The 15,402-nt window shown below is 46.9% G+C and overlaps 1 protein-coding gene across 2 annotated transcripts in view; it reads right to left on the bottom strand.

Moving 5' to 3' along the window:
* Positions 1–15,402, bottom strand: part of LOC146175227 (uncharacterized) — a 275,430-nt gene that overhangs the window by 56,190 nt on the left and 203,838 nt on the right. For both annotated transcript variants that reach the window (XM_084584667.1, XM_084584668.1), the window contains exons 5-6: positions 12,140–12,336; positions 5,963–6,131 (exon numbers count right to left, since the gene is read on the bottom strand). In XM_084584667.1, the coding sequence (XP_084440793.1) occupies positions 5,963–6,131; positions 12,140–12,336 (366 nt within the window). The remainder of the gene's footprint in view (positions 1–5,962; positions 6,132–12,139; positions 12,337–15,402) is intronic.

Raw genomic sequence — 15,402 nt, 5'->3', positions numbered from 1 at the left:
CCTTCGGGTCATTCGGGTCTTTCGGGTCCTTCGTCTCGGTTCTGCTTGGTATGTCTGTTCTCCTTGTCTTCAGCTCCGGGCTGGGGGCTGGGCGGTGGTAGTTGTTCACGTCTGGGCTTGAAGGGCTGGGGCGAAGCTGCTCGGCGATGTCCCTGGGCCCTCGGTGATGGTCCTGGCTTGAAGATGGCGTCGATGCTCCAAGGCGAGTATGGGGATGCCGTACGCCGCACCTCCAACCAAATGTTACGAAGCGGTAAGCCGATGAAGACGGGAGGCAGAACATGACCGATGGTGATAGTAGATGACGTTTAATCAATGTTCGCGGGCCTAGCGCGAGCGCTCCTGCCCGCGCCACTGCCCGCTTCTTCTTCCTTGTCGTCCGTAACAATATAAAGCTGTTATACCGTCAACCATGCGTCTGAGGTGCTTGCAGGTATTCACGGATGCCAAAAGGGAATAAATAGATGTCAAGAACACGCAAGTTGCTTTTGGTCTGGTATTAATGCTGACATGAAAGCCCTCATCAAGAGATGGCAGTTTGTGAGTATTACGCTTAACAAAAAGAAAGCGGACCGCTATTGAACCACTGAGTGCGTGGAAATTCATGGCACGGAGTCGATAGTTTTCAGCTGGCTGGAAAATGGTATCTTTGTTTTTTGATGCAGTGTCCAACTTTCTAGGTGACAGCACAACGGCTACAGTCGCGATGGATCCGTGCAGTGTTGTTATGGTATGGAATATACATGGCCCCATCCACAGTTTGCGAATCATGAGTTTGCATTGCCTTAGAAAAAGTACGAATTTCTCGCCTCGAATTGCCTCGCGGGGAAAGGCGTCCAATATCTCAGGAGAATTTTAAAGAAGACGTTTGAGGGGAGTGGTGCCTTCTGGTTAGAACCGCTCATTTACAGGAGTTCTCCGGAAGCAGGCACGTCAGTGGCATGGCGAGTTACTCCAGGCCCGACCACTTCGGACACCTCTCCCAGTCTTCGGCAAATCTCCACTGAAATTCCTGAGGAAACAAGCTGCCGGCCCCCAAGGCGCAGTCTTTCATCGCGACAAAAATGCGAGATTGTCAAAGCACATGTATAATCTTGGTCACCGAAAGCCAAGGCTCTTATTGCAGAAGCTCTACATAGGTCGTCCCAGTTGTCCACCGAAGGCGGCTGAATTCCGCGACACAACCAACGACACATCGTGGCGATGGCTTAGCCTTTCAGAATTTCGTACAGTGATGAAGACATGCCTGATGCCACCAAAGTGAACGAATCTTCCTGCCAGGTCCAACCAAACAATGACAACTTACCCATCACTAGTCCTCCCCACTTACACCGCCACCAAGAAGATAACAGTGCGTGATGGGGCAGTTACCTCGACTAGGATATGGCGACAAATTTATGCAGGTTCTGGGAGGGACCTCTGAATATTAGAAACTATGTATGCATGCTTTGGGATCGGTGATCAGTACTGTAATGCACCCAGAGGTGAATATTTCTCCGTCAGAATTGCAAAATCGTTCAGTTGCTTTTTGTTTAAGTCTAAGGAAAGGAAGGTGTATGGTGTAGTTAAGCCGAATGTGATGCGCACCTGCGTTCAGCGTCTTCGGCGCATGCGTGCCACTTGGGCGCACTTCTCAGAAAGGGTAATAAACGAGCGCCAATAAAGGCTGAGGCAACTTCGTTTGCTCGAGAGTGGTCACTGCTGCAATTAAACCCCAACAAACGCGACTATTTCACTAAATATTTGTAGTGTTAGCTACAGTCTGCGAGCGGTAATTACGTCAATGGAGCGTTGTTCGCGGAGGAATAATAACATCAACGTTTATTTCAACTACTTTATACAAATACGGGCTTGCTGAAGCCACAAAAGGCTTGAGGGGCAGATCCCGGTAGCGGCTAACACCTGGCATACAGCGTTGAAAGGACGGATACAGCAGAAACGTGGAAACATTCTCAGCTCAAGGGAAAAAGAATAGGAAAAGTCAACATGCGCCTGATCAGTTAAAATATTTAACAACCTAATTTAATTAGGAAAGATTTCATTTCATTACGAGTGTTAAGCGAAAACTGTTGTTTGATATTTGGCTAAAGACTTCTGACATAATATTTCCCAATCTGTCTGCCATGACCTGTGAACGCTTTAGGTAGCGCAAAGCGATCCCGTGCACGAAGATTTCGAACAGGAGCATAATTCATTAAAAACTCTCGCCCTGATGTAACTAGAAATAACATAGTTAATGAGCTGATGGCTGGCCAGGCATACGTGAAATATAAAAACACTGCAAGGTATTAACGTCTTTTACATCGGCTTAACATATTGTCACGAACAAATAAAACCCACCGTGGTGGTGCAGCGGTCAGAGCTCTCGATATCTTTGCCAAGGGATGAGGGATAGACTACTGGCCATTGCGGCAGCTCTTCAGTGGAGTTAAAGATCTCCACTGAGTGCGATGTCAGCGGAACTCCGGGTGGTCGAAATTTTGCACATCCGCCCACTGCGGCGTATCTCATAACCTTATCGCTTTGGGACTTGAACCTCATGAAGCTAAATCTAAATCTTAATTTTCCAAAAGGCTGAGCAAGATGAAAGCAAACATATACCCTTATCCGACACTTTGTACGATAAGGCGTACATAATTTGCTTGCAAATATAAAGAGGGCAAAGGGTCTCAACAGAATGCAGCAAAGCGACTTTCCGGAGCTGATAACACGCACATACCAACTGAGTTTTGCAGAACTTGCCTGGGTCAAAGTACACGCCTAGCATTTCACTGCTTAAACAGGCATAATCGGCAAACATTTATAATGCACACAGTTTGCTTCTTTTGGAAAATGTCTAGCATAATGTATATCTATAGTGTGAAAATATACTCCAGGCCTCAAAAGCAATACTCTGCTCCTATAGTGTGCTGAGGACGTATTACTCTATTTCTGCTCCGTCATTGAGTAACTCGTTTTTAGAGTGCAGGCCGAGAAAAACAAATCAACTTCGCTGACCGCGCCACATTAAACCACCTCGCCCCCTCGGCTGACAGTTTCTTCACGTGATAGACTGACTAGTCTCTCGTGCTGCGCTTGGGGTGTAATTGTTTTCAACTCCTCTCAAGAAGTTGCACTAAAAATAAAATGGGTGCCATTCATTTCGAGTGTGTACCTGTATTTTAACACCTGGCTTCCAGAAGGCACAACGGGAGTGCGCTACTGGTATCTCACGATAGAGTTCACTCCAGAAATCCCGGTTTTGCTACCCTACTGATTGCTGTCATGAGAAAATCAGCACCTTAGAGCCCTCCACATGTCTGCACAGGCTCTGGCTTCTTTACTGGGTAAGGCCGGAGGCGGTATTTTCACTCCTCAGGAAAGCCTTTAGACGTACAGGAAGCCTACACCAGTCGTTTCAAATCCAAAGCAGAGTGTCAACTGCAAGCGGCGACGACACTTGTACCGAGAGCGAGCTCCAATGGTAGCCAGTGACTTCGGCTTCGGTGCTAGGCTGCTGGATGACACAGGATAATATAATCAGGGCATGTTCAGTTGGACGCAAGTGCGAACACTGTTGGCAACGGCTCGACGCACAAAGCACTAAAGCTCGTTCGAAGGATTCTATAGGCCTACTGCAAAATGTTCAAGGCTAACCTGTGCTAAACTGTCGGTCAAGCGACTCAGACTATTCAAGGCGACTTAGTCAAGGGCTCCAGAAATTGCGACCTCCGGGGGTTCTTTAACGTGCTCTGACATAGCAAAGCACACGGGTGTCTTGCTTATGACTTCCATCGAAAATCGGCCGCCGCGGCCGGTATTCATCCCTCATTCTTGCTCAGGTAGCACAGAATGTAGGGCCCCAGTAGGTCCGATGTAGGCAAGTGGGACCGGGGCAACGATTATAAAACCTGCGTCGGTCCCCGATGGGGCAAAAGTGGGCAAGCCCCATTTGGGCTTGCCCCTGCTCCTCCTGCATGGGTCCCATAGCGGCGTTTCTTGGGCTAATGCAGAGCACATTCCTGCATCCAGACCACAAGGGTTCCTTGCCGAATATTTGAGGGCAATCCAACCTAAATGTCTGCTTTTTATGGGAAAGCCCTCATAGATCCGAAATGAGGCCGCCCCCATTAAATCTTTGTGGGATCAACATCGGCCGTAGTGGGGTAAGAAAACGGACATACCCACATGCTGCCCTAATCGGCCCCTTGTAGGTTACTTGAGGGCAGGTGAAATATGAATAAGGGCTCTATTTGGGCAAGCCCTCGTGAAGCCCAAATGAGGCAGCCTTAGCTAAACCGCTTTAGGTCCCACATAGGCTGTAATGGGGCTGGAAGGCGGGCGTGCCCGCATGGTACCAAAATCGGTCCTTTGTGGGGACTTTGAAGGCCCGTGCAACAGCAGGTGGGCTCTAGGTTCAAAAACAACGTCCAGCCCAATCGGGGCTGCCCACATAAACTGCTTTATATCCCACGTGGGCCATAATGGTGCTGGAAGGCGGGAGGGCCCGCATGATACCAAAATTGGTCCCTTGTGGGGAATTTGAAGGCACGTGCAACAGCAAGTGAGCTTTAGGTTCAAAACCAACACCCAGCCCCAATTGGGGCTGCCCACACCAAACCGCTGTAGTCCCACATCGGCCGTAATGGGGCTTGAAGGCGTGCGTGAAATTGCGTAATTATTGTTTCCAACCTTTATTTGCATTAGATGTTTCCCTAAAGTACTATTATATATGATTTGTATAACAGTTGTTGCCATGTTTAGTGAATTAGAAATTTACATGGCTTTAGTTCTCGCGCTCATGCAAATTGCGCTACAAATACTAAAACAAACTGATTGCTAACTGTTGCCTCTTATGTGGTTGCTTTAGACAGCCTGCAACTCCCAGCACAATATTACTGTTCAGAACACACATCTCCATAGCCTGAACAAGATGTACATGAAGTCATTTCGGCTAGATGAATGTTATGAATTATTGTAAAATTTAATATTGTGGCCGTTTAGAAAGTGCAGTCATGTATAAAATAATTACTTATGTGCATAAATATTGATTGGGAAAACTTGGACTAGGGCTTTCCATCAATTTCCTGCGTCGGACCCCTATGAGAATAATGTGGGCAAGCCCAAGTGAGGCTAGCGCTATAGAACCCGCATTGGTCCTATGTCATTATCTGAGGGGTTAACTGAAATAAAAAAAAATAATGTTCCTCCAAAGCGGCTGCCCAAATCGGTCCAAAGTAGGACCATCGGGGGGAGTTGGCGGGATGTGCCCTTTTAACAATGCCGGAAAAATGTGGGCAGCCCCGCAATGGCTGCCTGCATCGGCCCCTAGTGGAGCTCATTGGGGCTTTGTCGACAGCCCCCTTCGGGCCTACGTCGGCCCCTCTTGCAGCACCCACATTGAGCCCACCGGGGCTGTCCTGCATTGCCTACATCGGGCCCACCGGGGCCCACCCTTCATAGCCCACTTTGTGCTACCTGGGTGGGTACAGCAGCCGAGAGCCCTGATACATTTTGGGCGAGTTGGTTACATACATTCGTTATTACAGCGCAAGGACGGCACGAAACAAGAGGAGGACACAACAGCGCTGTTGTTTCGTGCCGTCCTTGCGCTGTAATAATGAACGAGAGCCCTAACCGCTATACCACCGCAGCGGGTGACTAATGACTAAGAACGACGTCGCTAGGTTGGGCTGAAAACGATTATTGAGGTAAAGAATATATGGCAAAACATTCGAAAAGTATGAGACGATAAGAAGTAAAAGACGAGTATTTAACAGTAAAGAGAAGTTCTGATTAATTTTGATCGCTACTATCGGCTGCGAACTCGACGTTCAAGGCCACACCTTTAATTCTAGGCCCTCTCTCACAAAGCTGAAAGCTGCTTCTGTGCACTTCGTTAGCAAATGTAAAGATATTCATTCTTTACATCTTGGTATTTCGCATTCTAACAATTATTTTTGTTTTATCAGTATACGCTTACCTTGTGATCTCGGAGCGCTGTGAAGACATCCGGAATTGGGTTATAGCTGTCAAGGAGTACGAGGGTTGCTCCGATTGACACGACGAAAAAAGAGTAGGTGAAGCAAACGTAGAACGATATGTTGCCGCCACCTAGGCATACGTCATCCGTAGTCGCAAGCCTAAAATATCTGTAAGAACATCAGCAGTTTCATGAGCAGGCAGCGTAATTCTGGAGATCAGGAGTGAGTTTAGCTTTTAAAGAGAAAGCTATATTTCTGCAATAATAGCGAGTAAGTTTGAGAATTTCATGACGCTTGTAGAATTTTTTCTTTCCTCTAGAACTGTTTCCTTTCGTAAGCAACTGTGTGCATAAAAGAAGGGAATATGCATTAGATTATATGTTGCTCCAGTTTTGTGCAATATTTTTCCTGCAGAGATAGATAGTGCTTTATCCGAATTTTTAAACCGTGAAAAGGTCCTTCACGTTTTTAGATATGTAGACAATTTCTTCATATCCAAAAACAGCCTGATTTGACCTGCCCAGACTCATTGGCGGAAATTTTAACTCTCTTTAAACACAGTCATTTGAATTTACACATGAAGCTCCCATTGATAACAGTGTACAGTATTTAGGTATACGATTCACTGTTACGGAAGAAAAGTATGCTCGATGCCCGCGTGCCAGGAAGGAAATTTTACTGTTCGCTTCCGCGCATTGTAAACAGTAAAACGAGCGATAGCATCTCTCTTCTTGCGCTCCAACCTCAATAAGTAATGCTGTCATAAGCAAAGAACTAGCTTTGATAAACAGATCACAAAATTTAAACCTGCTGGGTTTCCCACTACTTTACTATTGGCTGTTTCTGAAACACTAGTGCAAAGACTGAAGTCAGGAAGAGTGCAAAGGGATAATTTGGCAAAACCGAATAAACCTGTGGTGGTCCCATACACACACTGTCGCCCCTTAACTTGAAGAAGTTAGCCACAAATTACGAAGTTCACTGGTATTTTCTGCTCTGTGGAAGACTGCGCAAGATGGTCTAGCGCATCGTTGTACTCACGTCAGCTGAGCTGCCCATCACCTGTGAGGCAATGCTACCGGCGGCATGATTACATGACGCTGCTTTTTTTGGCCACATGAAGCAGAAGTCCGTTAGAAGCGTGTTCAAAGCGCTGTCGGAGGCGGCGAGCGCACGGCGCCATCTGCCCGAGCAGACGACGCGTCTCTCTCCTCCCTCAAAAAATGTATTTGATCAACAAGCCGTAAGAACGCTTCTACCTGCTCAGAAATTGACGTGTAAATTACGCAAATAGAAATGGCTTGAGGATGTGATCTTTTAGTGCGGGCTGAAGTTGAAAATTCTTAACGCATGCGCCGCTGCTCCATAGGGAGGCTAGCACGATCGGCGGGGAGAACGACCCCTAGAACATGCGCTGCCTCTGGCATTGGCCCTCTCCTTCGGTCACACTAAGCGGCCGATCTGCTGCTACAGCACCCGGCAAGAGGCTTGATCTAAGCAATTGAGGACCTATATTTCTCACGTCATAGACTGAGGATAGTTATCCTTATCAAAACCTAAGAAGGCCCACCAAAGCCACAAGAGGACTGTTTACAGAAATAAATCTAAAAAAAACATTCATTTCACCCTATAGTGCATTGCTTTCTACTCACCACTAGCACAGTGTAGTGGCCATAGCGCCAGTCGCTTAGTATGACAGCCACTTTTAGCGCGGTGGAGGCGTGGAAGGGTGGCTAAACTTCATCGAAACGTGCTTCTGGATTTAAAAGTGCTCGGCTAAGTCGTGATATTGTTAGCGGAATAACATTTGCGTTCTTTAAATGTAAAACAAGGGGGCTTCGTAGTGGTTCCTGCAGGCCTATACGAAGAGAAGGCGACATAGGTATTCGAGGAGGATATTGTGCTTGTGAAGAAAAAAGTCATCGTGGCGTGTAATTAACTACAGCTGGCCAGATTGTCCAAGGCGATCAGTGTTTTTCCGTTGAAATCTCAAGAACTGGAGTTGTAGTTTAGAGCTATTGGGAGTGAACGGGAACGTGATTTGTTGCAGCTGCAGGTGTGAGGGGTTTTTTCTAGTTTGTGTCTATGTGGCGGAAGTTGTGGCTATAATGTTTGGACGATGTGAGTGATGGACTTGGATGTGAGCGCTTATAACATTTATGGTTGGCCAAACATCTGCTTGGTACATACGAGGTGTGCGAGTGTGTTGTAGTTGGGAGTAGAGGAGGAAGTTGTGGCTGAGTGTGAAAGAGGAAGTTTGGGTTCCGTTTTGTATTACAGTTGGTAGCGTGCGCCTGTGTTGTGTTTCTATCTCTGTATTTCTTTACGTTTCGCCGCAGTTCTGGATGAGATGAAAACGTTCATCCGTATATGATTCAACCGTAGCTGTACAAAAAAGAAGACGGCGCTTATTACCGTACAGCTACCTTGTCGGCAGAACTTAAATCATGCAGCTGGGCGGGTACGTAGATGGTTCTTTTCTTTGTGCTTTGCTTTATCATGCTCCACAATGCAGTTTCGCCTGCCGCTACATGTGAACAGTAGGTTTTCTTTATTTGCGCTTAGTTTCTACGTAGTTTGAGAACACTGTGTGAAGAGCGCCTATTATAACAGTGCTGAGCTCCAGCTTCGCACTGGAGCACTAGACCGAGTGATAGTGGAGCATTGCGTGATAAATGGGAAGTTGCAGTCAAGAACAGGAAAGTGAGGGCTAAAGTTGCTTTCTATAGTGTCTATAATGCTACCATCTACATGAGAAATCGAGACCGTCAGTGACCTATCTAGTACACAATATCTGGTCGGAAGTGTCAAGAGTGTGGTAATGCGCCATTTGGCATGCGTTGAAAATGCTTTCTGCAATAAGCTATCGCAGCTCATCTAGTGACCTCATCATAATTTTAAAAGGCAGAGTAAGTAACCCGTTTTTGAAAAGAAGTTTCCCGACTAGAGAATTCGCTCCCTGTTTGCTTCGAAAAAAATAAAACGCTTTAGCAGAGCTGAAACGCTTCTGTCCGCAACCTGTTCTCTTATAAGCCTACTCGACCAGAGCTCGCCGTGCTGGAGCTCGGTTTGAACTTCAGCATGAGAGCAGCGCCGGAGGTAAGGAAAGTGATTTGCGCGGTCGAACAGGCTATAGGAAGCGTGGAAAACAATCGCCGAGAAGAGACTCGAACTCGCGCGATCAGCATTCTTGCTAAGCTTTCACGGCGGGCTTCCACTCCCCTCCTAGCTGAGGAGTGTGATGATACCAAGAGCCTGCGAAGAAATACGAATAACGTAATCCTTCCCGCAGATAAAGGAAACGCCACCGTCGTCTTGAATAGCTGTGTCTACGTTTGAAAAATAGCGGAGCTTCTCGAGGATGGCAGCACGTACGTGCGACTCAAGCGGAAGCCCACACTCAAGGTAGAAAGGCATTTGCAAAAGCCTGTTACGCACATTTTCCAATTTGTTCCCGCACAGCTCAAGTCGTTGTACTTCACGCTCTTTTGCCACAATGGATCAGCACCTGCTTCATATGGCCTCCAAACATCCACAAGCCTAACTTGCCGATGAGACCAATTGTAGATTTTACGCGCTCACCCTTCTCCCATCTTTCGGGCTACCCGCACAAAGTGTTTGTGCCACTCGTCTGTAAGGGGCCGGCGTTTCTACGGAACGCTACCGATTTTATTGAAAAGGTGTGTGAAGTCCCGGTGGACAGCGATGAAAGTATGGTGTCCTTCGATGTCAAGTCACTGTTCGCTAGTGTCTCAGTGGATTTGGCATTGGAGGTGTGCCGATCGGCGCTGAAGGATGACGACGGGTTGTGTGAAAGAACGCCGGTCCGGATCTTTTGAAGCTGCTGCAGTTTTGCCTATGGAATACCTATTTCATCTGCCGAGGAACGTTCAACAAACAGGTTCGTGGCACTGCCATGGGTGCATCACTTTCGGTCACTACTGCTAACCTGACAATAGAGGCATTGGAAAGCCACGCATTGGCATCGTTTGAGCCGCGTCCAAAGGTTTTCCTGCGGTACATTGACGATTGTTTTGTATTATTAAGAAGAGTGCTTTGACTGCTTTCCCTGATCATTTGGACAGCATGGAAGATTCCATTCATTTCACCGTTGAGGAGGTGGTTTCTGGCTGTCTTGCTTTTCAGCACGCTTTGCTTGAGCGACGTGGTGACCGGCTTTCTTTCAAGGTGTACAGAAAGGACACACGCAGGCCAGCACCTTCATTTTATTTCAGTGCATCCGGCTTGCCACAAGCGCTCTGTCGTTGCTGCCTGCGTTCGACGCGCAGAAATAATTTGCTCGAAACCTCCAGATAAGGCCTGTGACCTTCGCCAAGTGCGCCGCGAGCTCCACGAGTGCGGCTACCCCAAGCACTTCGTGGACGCCGTGACCCGGCAGTCATCGAGCCCATCTGAATTCGTTGTTCCTTCTTGCCGTGCCAGAGATGCCATCCCTTATGTTCCTGGTGTGAGTGAGTCTTTGGCGCGGATTTTTCGCACATATGATGTGCGAGTGTCTTACGTTCCCGCGTGCAAACGTCGTCGCTAGTTGGTGTCCGTCAAAGACAGAATCGATAGAGAAAAGTCATCTGTGAAATCCCCTACGCAGACTGCGATTACTCATATATAGGGGAGAGCGGGAACTTCGCACAGCGATTAAGGGACCACAAGAACGGCGTCAGAAACAAGAAGATCAGTTCTAACGCACTTGCGGAGCACGTGGAAGTAACGCAGCATAAGATCGCTTGGAACGATGCCTCAATCATCGGAAAAGAAAAGAACTGGTCATCACGCCAATATCTGGAATCCCTTGTGATTCGAACGCCGAAGCATAGACTTTTATTTATTTACCCTCAGGGTCCGGGGGCATTACAGAGGGGAGTGGAATACATAAAAGTATATGAAAGTACAGCAAAGTTACAGAAAAAATACAGTACAAGTACACAAAAAACATGCGCAAAAAGAAAAAGGAAAACAAAACTTCAGAATGCAGTGTGGATAAGCAAAACTATGTTCAGGCAGTAAAGGGCAAATATTAACATAGTAACAAGCATAGATATATTCAAAGAAAACCAATGGCTTTTCGAAATGCTTCGTTATGTGGTGTACATGCGATATCATGGGGAAGGTGATTCCAACTAACACACAAGTTCTAGGTATGAATGAATCATGGAAACATTTTGTGTGACTAGATGGAACCCCAGCTTTATGGCGGTGATCAATGCGCACTGATATGTAAGATGGTCTTGTTAGTAATCTTTCTTTCAGGTAGTTGTTGTAAATTTTATGAAAAAGGAATAATGATGCTACTGATCTGCGATGAGATAGAAGTGGAAGGGACAAACCTGATTTCATGGCAGTTACACTACTTGTTCTATGAGAGTTTGGCAGTATAAAGCAACAGGCGTGGTTCTGCACAGCTTCCAAATCGGAAACGAGTGAATCAATGCCAGGACTCCAGACAGATGCAGAATATTCTAATTTAGAGCGTACCAGAGTTTTATAAAGCTATAATTCTAAAGAACTGGATGAACAAGAGAAATCTTGCCGAAGGTACCCTAGCATGCGGTTTGCGTTATTTATGATATACTCAACGTGGTGTTTCCAAGATAGGTTAGAAGAAACGTAAGCACCTAGATACATGTAAGAATACACAGTCTCAAGAGAAACATTGTTAATGTGATAAGTAGTGGGTATGCTGGAACTAGGAAAAATGTGCACCATGCTTACACTTATTAATATTTAATTTCATATTCTATTCCTTACACCAATCAAGAACCTTGTTAATATCAGAGTGAAGGCAACAGGCATCATTATCATCATTATTTACACGGTAAATAACGCAGGCATCAGCAAAAAGGTTAATTGAAGAAGAAATGCTAGCCGGTAAGTCATTTATATAGATGAGAAAAAGGAGGGACCCGAGAACGGACCCCTGAGGCACGCAAGAACCGACAGGTATAGAATGTGAATCAACGTTATTTGCTGTAACGTATTGTGAACGGTTTAAAAATAAAACTCTTCAGCCATGCAAGCACCTTAGGGTCAATGTTCAGGTTGTTTAATTTAAGGAAGAGAAGCTCATGAGAGACCTTTTCAAATGCTTTAGAAAAGTCAATAAATATGCAATCTGCCTGAAGCCCGCGATCAATGATGCAATGAGCAAAATAACTCACTCTCTGCAGCATATCTGTGACAGAAAGTTCCGCTGAGTTATCTCGATAATTTTTGAGACACCTGTGGTTCCGGTAGAGTGGGCGACAAACAGGACGTTGTCGTCGCAGCCGAGCGCTTCTTTGTATTCAGCTGCTTGATTGCAGGGGTATGTCCCGACTGTAGTGCATCCGGGTATATCAGTAAGAGAAAAATATTTCTGAAACAAACAAGACAAGTGCGCGAAAAATATAAGCGGCTGTCAGCCAGAACTGATTTTGTTTATGTCGTGAGTGGTACTGCTGCAAACTTTAACTATTTGTAACTTTAAAAACTTTTACGTTCTTAATGGAACAATACGGTTAGTAGGGCACAGTTAATCAGATTAGCGCGTGATGTTTCGACCTACTACGAAACATCGAGTAAACGGGAGAAAGCATCAGTTTTCTGGAGGTTTTTGAGACTTGTCACAACATTAAGTGCAATATAGTGGCTACTCTCCTTAGCGGCAGTTTCTTGGCGCAAAAATGCAGTGTTTGCGGCTGATATCTTCTGCTCAGATTGCATATTTCACAACACCGCTTCCTATTTCCGTTATTCGCGACATTATTATGAATCTGAAAGGATTTCGTAAAAACGTCTGGATGAGGCACAAGATGGCATACCCTTGAGTGTAAGATTTGCATGAATGCACATATCCTAACATGTTAGCGCCGGTGCCCTAGGTAAGAATGGAACAGACACTCATTATTGGGCTGATTGTCTTGCGCCGCCAAAAAAGTGAAGTAAAACTGTGGCAAGAAAACCATCAATATATTCCCAAGTCGTTGAAGTGCAAATGAATGTCGCATACGGCAGTACGGAACTTACCATCGGCGCAAAACACTACAGATGCCAGCCAACGGATACTGTCAGGAATGGTTGGTTGGTTGGTTCACAGGAAGGGAAAGGCGCAGTAACTGTCACACTTGCTCTGTGGACACCTGAACCGCGCCGTAAAGGAAGGGAGGAAGGTGGGAGTGAAAGTGGAAAGAGAGAAAGGGGAGCCGTAGTGGAGGGCTACGGAGTAATTTCGACCACCTGGGGATCTTTAACGTTAAAGTTAAATTGGTTCACAGGAAGGGAAAGGCGCAGTAACTGTCACACTTGCTCTGTGGACACCCGAACCGCGCCGTAGGGGAAGGGAGGAAGGTGGGAATGAAAGTGGAAAGAGAGAAAGAGGAGCCGTAGTGGAGGGCTACGGAGTAATTTCGACCACCTGGGGATCTTTAACGTGCGCTGACATCGCACAGCACACGACGCCTCTTCGTTTCGCCTCCATCGAAACGCAGCCGCCGCGGTCGGGTTCGAACCCGGGAACTCCGGCACAGTAGTCGGGCGTCTTATATCGAAACGCAGCCGCCGAGGTCGGGTTCGAGTCCGGGAAGAGAACGTCTCTTGATCGTGGAGCGAGCGGACGCATCTCACATGAGCTCCGTGATTTCACAGAAAAATTTCGTATTTCTTGCCACTTGCGTTCACCAACTTTGCCCTGGATCTTTAACGTGCACCGACATCGCACAGCACACGGACGCCACTTCGTTTCGCCTCCATCGAAACGCAGCCGCCGAGGTCGGGTTCGAACCCGGGAACTCCGGCACAGTAGTCGGGCGTCTTACCACTGCGCCACCCCGGCGGGGCTGTCAGGAATAATACGGAGAAAGTTGTGGTTGTCTGCGATCATTCAAGAGTAATCTCGGCGCATCTTACGCTACGAAGACAGACATAAATGCCGTTTTGCAGCACCGAGCATGAACAAACTAATAGCAGAAGACCTGTCCGTGCTATACAGTCTAAGTGATCAGGTTATGTCGGTTATTGGTTATTGGGTGACGGTGTTATGACGGCGAATGTTGAAGACAATAAAATGAAGATTTCAAAGGATCAAGACATTACTCCTCCTATAAACGGCATCGCATCGATGCTGCCCAATACAAACAGAGGAAGGTAAACATAAAGATTATCAAAATAAACAAGTGCCTTTAACGCGCGTAATACAGCTTGAGGCGCACTACATGCAAAATTTCTGGGGCACGCCCGATGCGGTCGCGCCGTCCGGGATAACTTGCCAGTCTAGTTGCCCGATGCGTCGAAGGACTTTAAGGCCCGAGGTACTGCTCTGAGAGCTATTCATTGAGTTCCAGACGGCGAATCGCGTTCAAATTCGGACATGGTCTCTAGGCTTATATACTCCGCGGCGCGTCTTCGTAAATTTTATACCATCGGGCGCCGGTTCGTTGTTGATCAATAATGAGCTGTCGGGAGAGTCGGCTGCCTTCCTCTGCTGGCTGAAGATAGACGGCGACGTCGAGATTGTCCTCGTTTGTGACGAACGGAAGAGAATGGAAAACACAAACATTAGAAAATTTAAACATTAAGGGTTCTTCAGCGCGCATAGCATCACTTAAGTCGTACAATGCACAATTTCCGGGCGCAAGCGTCGCCCCTGCAATACTGTCACGTACTGTCGTGCCATCGGGCATGACTTCATAGTGCAGACGTGTTAACGTAGAAAGACGGGCTAGTTGGTCTTGATAAGCAGAATGCATATTTTCTCTGCTCAAAAATATATCCAGGACGAAAGAAAGAGACAGACAGAGGGGGGGGACGAATGCTGAACTTCAACTTTAGTCCAGTGTTCGTCCACTCCCCCCCCCCTCTGCCCCGCCTCCTTTTGCCTGTCTCCTTCTTTCGTACTGTCTATAATTTTGCGCTCAGAAAATGTGCATTCCATTCATAGTTCAGTTGTCCCACGCGGTGAATGACTTTGTATGGCCTAAAGTACCGGCGTATAACTTTACACTTAATTCATGATGGCGAACTGCTATCTATACCCAGACACGGCTTTCCTGGCTTGTAGTTTGCATCGCGTCCTCGTAGGTTGTAAAGATGGGCGTCGATGCGCTGCTGGTCTCTAAAGCGCAGCCTTGGGTGTTGTCGGGCTTCTGCAGGCTGCAGGTGGACGGCAACGTCGATGTTGCCTTCTGCCCAGTGCGGAAGCATCGCATCGAGCGTTGTTGTGGGTTCCCTCCCATACACAAGTGGGAGCGAGGGCCACCTGGTAGTCTCTCGGAAGGCGGTGTTATCAACGAAAATCACGTAGGGCAGGATAGGGTCCCATGTTTTTTATTCGGTGTCGGCGTACATAGCAACCATGTCCACAATTGTTTCGACGCTCCGTTAGTCTATTCGCCTGGGGCTGATGTACGTCGGTAGCTTTTATGACTGTATGTTAAGGTTACTTGTA

The sequence above is a fragment of the Amblyomma maculatum genome, chromosome 11 (genome assembly GCF_055883805.1).
Source record: "Amblyomma maculatum isolate TAMU_Amacu chromosome 11, ASM5588380v1, whole genome shotgun sequence".
NCBI classification, from domain to species: Eukaryota; Metazoa; Arthropoda; class Arachnida; order Ixodida; family Ixodidae; genus Amblyomma; species Amblyomma maculatum.
This window is presented reverse-complemented; position numbering and strand designations above follow the sequence as displayed.